General features: G+C 31.5%; 1 protein-coding gene and 1 non-coding gene across 2 annotated transcripts; one reads left to right on the forward strand and one right to left on the reverse strand.

The window, feature by feature from the left end:
- The first annotated feature begins 3,384 nt into the window (after nucleotides 1-3,384).
- On the forward strand, nucleotides 3,385-4,809 carry LOC131627752 (zinc finger BED domain-containing protein RICESLEEPER 2-like). Its single transcript, XM_058898606.1, has one exon. The coding sequence runs from the start codon at nucleotides 3,385-3,387 to the stop codon at nucleotides 4,807-4,809; it is 1,425 nt and encodes a 474-aa protein (XP_058754589.1).
- A 3,478-nt stretch (nucleotides 4,810-8,287) lies between these two features.
- On the reverse strand, nucleotides 8,288-8,360 carry TRNAE-CUC (transfer RNA glutamic acid (anticodon CUC)). Its single transcript has one exon. It is a non-coding gene; the product is annotated as a tRNA-Glu (tRNA).
- Nucleotides 8,361-10,298: the final 1,938 nt, after the last annotated feature.

Below are 10,298 nucleotides of genomic sequence, written 5' to 3' on the forward strand. Positions count from 1 at the left end.
GTGCATAGTCTACTCAAATATGCGTTAAAAAAAATTGTTTAATCACTAGGAACAAGGCTTAGAGTTTAGAACTTAAGTTTTCCCCTCCTGTTTATATTTTCCAGCAGCCTAACAAAGAACAACAAGTGGTTAGGTTTCTAGATGTTACACCTAGGTTATGTGATCCTAGATCAACTACAATTAACCTAAAATGTTATATCTGAAATTTTGTTTCAATTTTTTTGTTTTGATTGTTTTGATGAAGTTATTATATCTGAACATTTTCACAATAGAAATACAAAAAAGTTATATCTAAAGAATGAGTGTGCATACCTTTACAGCTGACTCCGTACCAAGTTCTTTTAGATCATCAAATTTCATCACCTGAAACGATATTTTGAAAAGCCCCCAGATCAATGGTTGCAAATATTGAACATGTCTATCAATACACAAATTACTGTAACAGCAAAAACAACAATAATAGAAAGAGAAAAGTTAATGAATCAATCATGATAAGTTAAACTTCATAGCCACTGAACACATTCTCATTAGTGGAATGTTTAGCTAGAAATATTAACAACTGTTGGATGATTATAGAACAAACTTCAATGAGTAGCAGTGATGATTGTGCCTTAATAAGAAACCGTCTTTTAAAAAGCATGTTTCAATTATATTCTTATCAACTAGAAACTCATATTGCAAGGGTGAAATAGTTTGATTAGAATCATGAAGAAAATCTCATCTAAATTTGCCAAGAAGGAACGAAACATTTAGTATTCAATCTTAGAATCTGAGGATATAATTATAAAGTTCTATAAGGCTTTAAGATGAATTTATTCCCCAAAATTGTACTCGAATGGTATTAAATCATAGACTCCGTGTTTTATACTGCAAATTCATTCATTGTGAAAGATTGAAGAGCTTAAAAACTGGAAATTTGATCCACTTTTGTTAAAAGCAGAGTTGTCTAAGATGGTTTCAGTTTCAGGCATACTAGTGATTAGGCACAGTACTTTGTATGTTATTTAAAGAACCTCAAGGTAAAATTCGACCTTATGGTTTTGTGATGCAGACTTTTTTACTACATTTTATGCAAAACTTCAAGAAGCATACTACCTTAGGCTTATACTTATAAGGAAAATATGAGTTTTAGTGACCTATAACCCTATAGAGTTGAAGTTGAATATTTAACTTAGTGACATCAACCATTAAATTGTTTGAGATGTTGTATGGCCAATTCTACACATCTACTCCTGCAAAGGAAAATTGGGTTAGAATGTTGAGAAGAATTTAAGTGTTCTAGAAGATATTGAATGATAGTTTGAGCTTTTGAGCTAAGGAAGGTTCCTTTACTATCTGTCATCTGATTAATTAGTTGTGTTGTATATGCTCGTTGTCTCCGGTACGGCCTTTGCCAAATGTACCTACACTTGTATAGGAATTTTAGTTGTCTAATTTATGGTATTGGCTGTCAACATTAACTTAGTTTTTTTTCTTGGAATCAGCCATGCTATCTGGAGCCAATGGTTGAATTTAATGGTTGCAGTTTTGCAATAAGTTGCAGTTTTGCTATAAAAAGTCAAGCATCATCCAAAAAGGATAGTTAGGTATAAGGTTGCCTCTCTCAATCTCACCAAGTACTCTCTTGGTTTTTCCTCATCAGTGAAATGGTTTGAATTAAATTTGGGAATAGTTAGTTATATGTTTAATGCAATCATGTAATTTAAAAACAATGCTTAGTAGTTAGCCACTGTTAATAAAGTTGTACAGTCAGTTAGTTTGTTATGGTAGAATGCAATTGGCACATTGAAATCGTGTACATTTCTTCAAAAGAGTAGATGAATTTTGAGTGGGTTTCATCTTTTGTATAGTTTATACTTAATGAATTTTGAGAAAGTAGCTATATATTAGGGGTGACAATTGGATCCATTAAGCTAAAATCCATCCAATCCATCCACCAAATAAAAAATTAGTTAATGGATGGATTAAATCCATCCATTTATATACATGGATGGATCCAATCCATCCAACACATTTTGATAATCCAATGGATTATTTTTATTTTATACTTTAAATGGTTTAAATTATTTACGAGTTTCTTCAGAAAATTGAAAAATTGAGTTTTTTTCCGAAAAAACGAAAAAATCGTGTATTTACGAAAAACGAAAAAATCCAGTTTTTTCGGGAAAACAAAAAAATCGAGTTTTTTCGGAAAGACAAAAAAAATCGTATTTTTTTTCAGAAAAATAAAAAAATCGAGTTTTTTCAGAAAAACGAAAAAACCGAGTTTTTCTGAAAAACGAAAAAATCGAGTTTTTTTCTGAAAAACGAAAAAGTCGGGTTTTTTTTGGGAAAACGAAAAAATCGAGTTTTTTTGGGGAAACCGGAAAAAGTTGAATTTTTTTTCAGAAAACGAAAAAAATCGAGTTTTTTCGAAAAAATGAAATAAGTCGAGATTTTTTTGGGAAAACGAAAAAATCGTGTTTTTTTTTCAGAAAAACGAAAAAAATCGAGTTTTTTCGAAAAACGGAAAAATCGTGTTTTTTCGAAAAACTGAAAAAATCGAGTTTTTTTCGAAAAATGAAAAAAACCAAGATTTTTTGGGGGGAAAACGAAAAAAAATCGAATTTTTTTCGGAAATACGAAAAAAGTCGAGTTTTGTTTTGGAAAAACGAAAAAATCGAGTCTTTTTCAGAAAAACGAAAAATTGAGTTTTTTTTAGAAAAACGAAAAAATTGAGTTTTTTCGAAAAAACGAAAAATCAAGTTTTTTTTTGGAAAAACGAGAAATCGAGTTTTTTTTGAAAAAATGAAAAATTCAAATTTTTTCGGAAGAACGGAAAATAATATATTTTTCAGAAAAACGAAAAAACTATTTTAAAATACGTAAATTATTATTTTTATGAAATTTTAAAAAAAATAAAATATTTTTAATTATCTTTTGGATGGATGGATATCCATCCATTAGAAATTTGTTAATGGATGGATTAGATGGATTTTATTCCTTAATGGATGAATTGGATTGGATTTTTATTTAGAGAGTTTAATGGATTGTAATGGATTAATGGATTGGTTTGATCCATCCATTAAGGATCCAATCCATATCCATCCAATCCATCCATTTTGCCACCCCTACTATATATCATTGATGACAAAGAAAATAGAGTAGATGTAAACAATTTATTAATTATATATATCACTGGTTAATTGGTTTTCAATTTTTCATCAATTAGTTGATTTCCTTCACTTTCAAAATCTACATTGATCAATATGTTTTTTTTAATTATTCTATTGATTTTTTTATTAGATGACGGAGAATACAATTCCTACGACCTCGGATGTCCCTCATGAATAAACTACATTGCCACCACATCCCAATGAAAAAAAGCGCCAATTGCGGTCTGATATGTGGAACCACTTCACCATAGTGGAAGGTGATGAGAAAAAAGCTAAATGTCAATACTGTGGAGTCTTAATTAAGTATAGTAATGGAACAAGTACTATGCGGACACATCTAGGTAGATGTACTGTTTACGATAATGATAAAACCCAACCAAACAAAAGGAGAAAAACCACTTCAGACGGGAAAGTAGTTTGTTCGCCAAGATATTCTAAATTTGATCAAGAGGATTGTCGAGCGCTACTTGTGAAAACATTTGTGTGTGCTGAGCTTCCATTTTGTTTTGTGGAGAATGAAATGTTTAGAAAGCTATTAATCACCTTGCAACCTCGGTTTTCTATCCCATCATGGTCTACATTGAGGCGTGATATTTGGGCGCTCTACCTTGAAGAAAAGGAGAAATTGAAAAAATTATTGCCAAATTATGGAAGAGTTTATTTGACCACCGACAGTTGGACTTCAACTCAAAACTTAAGTTACATGAGTTTGACCGTGCATTTTGTAGATAGTGAGAAAATCATCAACTTTTGTCAAATCACGGGGCACTCGGGTCACATGATTGGGAAATATATTGATGATTACTTAAGAAGTTGGGGGTTGAGTCAAGTCTTGACCATAACGGTTGACAATGCATTAGCAAACACCTGTATAATTAACTATCTAAGCATAAGGATGGGGTCTTGGAATAATCTTGTTTTGAATGGGGAATTTGTCCACATGCGTTGTTGTACGAATATTTTGAATTTAATTGTAAAATCGGGATTGAAGGAGGATAAAAGTTGCATAAAAAAAATATGTCATGCAGTTAAATATGTCAAATCTTCTCCTAGCAGACTAGCCAAATTTATGGAATATGCAGTGAAGGAAAAAGTTACATACAAAGGTGTTGTTATCCTTGATGTTGAAACCAGATGGAATTCAACTTATTTAATGTTGAAGGCTGCCTTACAGTATCAAAAATCTTTTGACTTGTTCTATGCACGAGATAAGACATTTCGTGAAGAAATGGACAACACAAATGGGGGAGTTAAGAAAGAGGATTGGATATATGTTGCATCAGTGCTTCCCTTGCTTGAGATGTTTTACAAATCTACAAATCGTTTGTCTGGATCATTATATGTCACTAGTGCTTCATATATGGCAGAGGTATTCTCTATTGGAAAGGGGATCAACAAGTATTTAGAGAGTGACAATGAGCACATTAAAAACACGGCAGAGAAGATGAAATGCAAATTCAACAAGTATTGGAGAAATCCGGACACAATAAACATCTTACGGTTGATTGCTTTTGTTCTTGATCCAAGGGTGAAATTATCTATTGCGGAGTTTTATATTAGTCTTTTATATGCTGACACTGGAAATGTTGATGATCTAAAGAAAAAAATTGAAGTCTTCTCTTTCAGAACTTTATGCTCAATATCGAGGTGTTGATGACTCTCAATCTAGCCAACTAGACACACCACCGAATGAGGACGATGATGATAATATTTTCTGTCACTACAGTCAAGAAACTGAGCATAAGTTTGATCTTAAGAGTGAAATTGAATCATATCTACAAGAAAGCACGAGTACCATACAATAAAGGAGCTGAATTTGACATCTTGGGATGGTGGAAAGCCAACTTAACTCGATATCCTGTTTTGGCAAGCATAGCTCGAGAAGTGTTGGTTATTCCCGCCTCTACTGTAGCTTCAGAATCTGCTTTTAGCACGGGTGGAAGGGTTGTTAGTGATTATCGCACTTGTCTAACACCTAAAATGGTGGAAGCGCTTGTTTGCACGCAAGATTGGTTGAAAGGAAAACCCATCTCCTTATTTTCTGAGGAGGACCTTGATGAGATCCATCAATTAGAGCAAGGTAAATCAATTTTCTAATCTTTTTTATATTTATAATTTTCCAACCTATACTTCCTTTACCTCTTGACTGAAATATCTGGATCAAATTCAGTTGCTTATGTTGTGATTCTGTGCAAATAGTGTGTGTATGAGTTTGTGAGTTCAAAGGCAACTGTTACTATAGTAAATCTCTTCTCTTTTCTCTGAATTAATGCCTGCAAACTTCAAGTGTCTTGTTGACATGACTTACTCTCATTGGTATTCATAAAAAATGGGTATTTACAATAGTATTCACTCTCCTATAAACCTTCCAACTGACCTTTTTGTTGACATTGTTTTATTCATTTTTTCTCATTTAACGTGTATGTGTACTGTTACAACTTTATATCTTCGTGAAAGAAATAATGGGAAAAGGAAAAATTGAATTAGAGAGAAGCAATAACTTTTTATGTTGCTACTGATGTGTAAGTATCTTAGTACTTCCTTCCAGTGTTTTAAAAACCGGACCGGACCGGCCGGTCGAACCGGGAACCGGCCAGGTAACCGGTCAGGTTCAATAGTCGGATCGGATATGCCATCAAACCGGTGGAAAACGGTGAAAACCGAGAAAACCGGAAAACCGGTGGTTTAATTGTTTTTTTTTTAAAACTTTTTTTAAACTTTTTTTTTAAACTTTTTTTTTAACATTTTTTTTAAACTTTTTTTTTAACTTTTTTTTAATATATTTAGTAGTGTATTACTTAAATAGCATTCTCACATAGTTTTTTTCGTTAGTGACAAATTAAAAACTTTATTGTCTATTTGTTATCTTTGCTAATAAATTTTCTTAAATAGCATAAACATATTGAATTTTATTTGATTTTCTTTTTAGGAGGATCCTATTTTGAATTAAATTTGGTACATATTGGAGTTATTTTGTTATAAACTATTCAATTAGATTATGTTGTAATTAGACTTTGTTTAGATTGTGTTGTAATTAGACTTTGTAATTTTTTACTATTTTGTTATGTGTGATACCTTTATTTAAAATTTGAATTTAAGTTATGAAATTGTGAATTTATGATATGATATTTTAAAAAAATTTAAAAGCTAGTTATATTTTTTTAGAGATTGAATCATCCGGTTCGACCGGTTTTATACCTATATAATGGCAGGTCTATTCAACCGAGTTATCCGGTTTAATCCAGTTTGGTCGTGCGGTTCGACCAGTGACCCAGTGGTTTGACCGATAAACCAGTGACCCAATACCCTCACCGGTTCAATGACCGGTCCGGTTTTTAAAACACAGCTTCCTTCCCCCATTTAAAATTGATTCATATGGAGGACATATTTTCCATTAGCCTTTCCCATTATTGCTGTTCCTGAATCATGAGGATTTTTGCTTAACCTCACAACATTTTGTATTACTATAGTAAATCTTTATGATTTTTCTTTTATTTACATATTGGATTTTGTTGTTGTTTTTAGTGTACCTTTTTTGTTGGTTATGGTTATGTTGATATCTTTTTTGTTTGTCATTGTAATTTTGATTTACATTTTAGTAGTGATATCTAGTTTGGTTATGGTTATGTGATATCTAACTTGTCGTTGTAATTTTAATTTTGTTTTGTAGAGATAACATCTCCGACATTGGTTAATCTTGATGATGATGAAGACTTTGCAAATTAAAAGAGTTTCAGAAGACCCTAGTTTAATTGTAGTTGCTTTTGGTTTAAGAAATGGTTCGATTGAATTTTGGTTTAAGAAAAGTTGTATTTAGATACTAGAATTGACACTTTTGAGCTTATCTACTGATATAAGTTTTGTGACATTGTTTGGAGACTTTATCAAAATAGCTAATGACATTTTTTAGAAGTTTTTTTAGCTTATTTTTATAAGTTCTTCAAGATAGCTTATGAGAACAACTTATAACACATATAAAAACCATTTTATTTTATTTTTTGCTATAAAAATGACTTTACAAGTTTATTCATAGGTGCTTATTTTTATAAGCACTTGTGCTATAAGTTGTTTATCCAAACATTGTAAAAGTTGATTAATTTGTGGTTTTTTTAATGAGTTTTGTAATTTTGAATTAATTTAGATTTTGATTATGAATGTAGATTAAAAAAAATTTTAAGTTAAAAATTATGTATAATAGTATATTAAAAAAGTTTATAAAAAAATGTTAAAAATAAATTTAAATAACTTTTTTATTAAAAAAAAATTAAAACTAAGTATAACGGTTCGATTCTTTAGTAAATGGTTCAGTTTGGAAAAATTGTCTTCTAATGGTTAGGTATGGTTCGGAATTCTGAACCGTTATGCCAAATCAAAACTTTTGGTTCAGTTTGGTTTTAAAAAAAATTGAAACGGTTCGGTTCGGTTCGGATGCTTTTATATTATGGTTCGGTTCGGTTTAGTTCAGTTTTTTGAAAGAACCGAACCGTGAACAGCCCTAGTCTTCGGGCGTTTGTTATGCAAGTACCAAAAAACAAAGAAATTCGACAAGCACATGTACCATGATATGTACATGAAGGGTAATGTCTTCAAGAACAAGCGAGTCCTTGTGGAGAGTATTCACAAGTCCAAGGCTAAGAAGGCAAGAAAGAAGACATTGTCTGATCAGTTTGAGGCCAAGAGGGCCAAGAACAAGGCTAGCAGGGAAAGGAAATTTGCTTGAAGAGAAGAATCGGAGAGAAGGCACCTGCAGCACTGGTGGCACCAACTGCACCAGCAAAAGCTAGCTCATTTTACAATGTTTTCTCCCTAACCTTTCCCTTTGAAAATGTCTATTATCCAATTAAGCTCATCATTCCAATCACCTGGTGTGTGGTTTATCTGCAACCAACACAAAACATGCTTCCAAATAACATTCAGACCTGGGAACAGAAAAAAGATAAAATGATATTTAATTATATATATACATGCTTTGAATTTTGTTATGACAGAAAAATATTTTAATGTATCAGAAGATAAATGTCATCTTATAGTATTTCTTAAAATTTTATGTCTTTGTGTGTAAAATTACACATGTGCATGTCAATATTTTGCCAATTACACTACATGGCAAATTCAAAAATTGATGAAAATCTTTCCGTTGCCGGGACTTGAACCCGGGTCTCTCGGGTGAGAGCCGAGTATCCTAACCAACTAGACTACAACGGATTTGTTGATGCACCTGTTTTTTTCTTAAATATCATCAATTTTATATTCACCATTTTCATCTATTTATTTCTTTTCGACCATTTTTATGTGTGTTGTTTAATATATATACATACCTCGTTAGTTATTATTCTGGATGAATTTATACAAATATTTTGTTGGTTGATATAATACCCTGCATTTTAATTCAAAACGTTACACCTAATTTTGATCTTTCACTTCAAAAAAAGAGTGTTTCCTAAGACAACTTTTACTAAATTTTAACTTATTTTAATTTCTAATCAATTCAATTTCTAGTTACTTATAAATAATAAAATAAGTCTTTTTTACTTCCTAGTTAATTTATACTTAAAAACTCTAAATTAAAATGTGATTAGTCGATTAAATAATCAAGAACTATTGATGTTTTGATTTATTATGAAAAATAACCTTATATCATTAAATAAAAATAATAATTATTTAATTAATTGAAAATTGAAAATTATATTTCAAAGGAAGAAAATATTCATTAAACTGGTAAAATATTCTAATAAAAGATAACTCACTTTCGGATTTCTACACGTACCAAATAAAATATTATGTTAATGAACTACTTCAAAGTTCGTGATAATGAGAAACCAGAAAATGAGTGGATTATTCTTATCTCAATATAGTTACTTGATGAAAGTGGCATATCAGTTCATAATTATTGATGATTAAACCGCCAACACAAATTTGACCCATCACACTAAGCTTTCAATTTTGATGGAAAGTACTCTCTATAAAAATGGGGTTAGAGAAATCATGCATAGTATGAGTTATAATATACCTGCCTTAGCATATGCCATTAGCATAGTAAGCATGTTTATGAAAAATATGGGTCAAGTTCATTGGGAAGATTTTAAGTGGGTGATGAGGTATTTGAATGGTTTATTGAAGGTTGGTTTGAAATACACAAAAGAAATTTATGCAAACAAATTTTTTACAAGGATATGTAGATGCCAACTATGTTTGAAACACGAACACCGAAAAATTCCTTGTCAGACTTTGTGTTTATGTTGTTTGAGGTGGGTATTAGTTGGAAAGAAATCAACAATCAATTATGGAACTATCTAGAACTCAAGCATAGTGTATTTCCCTAGTTAAAGGAGTTAATGAAGCCATATGGCTAAGAGGTGTGATTGGAGAGTTAGGAATCACTCAAGAACGAGTGAAGATATATTGTGACAGACAAAAGTAAATTCATTTGGATAGTCATGAAGTGTGTCATGAATGTACATCTAGTTGTACTTTATTAGAGAAGTGATTGATTCGAACGAGATTGTCGTGGAGAAGGTTGCTTCATAAGACAATTTTGAAAATGTGTTTAACCTGTCATTACATAGGTAAAGGATTAAGCATTGCTTAAACTTTATCCATTATGTCGAATACTGATTTGAGCATAGAGAGAGAATCAAGTTGGATGATAGGTAAATAGGCATCACCATAATTTTTTGAGGCAGAGTGGAGATTTATGGAGTGTGCCTCAAGAAGTTCTGTCTTGTACTGGTCAAAAAGCACAGGTATGTGTTCCTCATACAAGGGCATGGAGACATAGAGACCTTAGTAGGCTTATGACACAATATGGTGGTTAAGGCTTGCCACCGACAACGAGAAGCCTCGTGTGGTGGTGTTTTGAGGTGGTTTAGGAGTCCTCATGTTAGGTGAGTGGCTATGAAGATGATAAGTGATGCATGAAAGTCTTGTTTCTTTGGCCTTAAGTGCAATGTTTCTTTATCATTTTGTCTAGCATTAATTCTTTCAAACCTAGCATATAAAAATAAATAAATCTTTAGGAGAAATTCAAATATCCAGGACAATCTAGATATGTTCACAAATTGGGAGTTTTATGGTTACTTATTGGCAAAGTAATTTAATAAGTGTTTGTAACTGAATATAATTTTCAAGTAAAATACGCACTTA

This window comes from Vicia villosa, unplaced genomic scaffold (genome assembly GCF_029867415.1).
Source record: "Vicia villosa cultivar HV-30 ecotype Madison, WI unplaced genomic scaffold, Vvil1.0 ctg.000400F_1_1, whole genome shotgun sequence".
In the NCBI taxonomy this organism is placed as follows: domain Eukaryota; kingdom Viridiplantae; phylum Streptophyta; class Magnoliopsida; order Fabales; family Fabaceae; genus Vicia; species Vicia villosa.

Coding starts and splice junctions, on each gene's coding strand:
- LOC131627752 (XM_058898606.1), top strand. CDS start 3,385: ATGTGGAACCACTTCACCATAGTGGAAGGTGATGAGAAAAAAGCTAAA.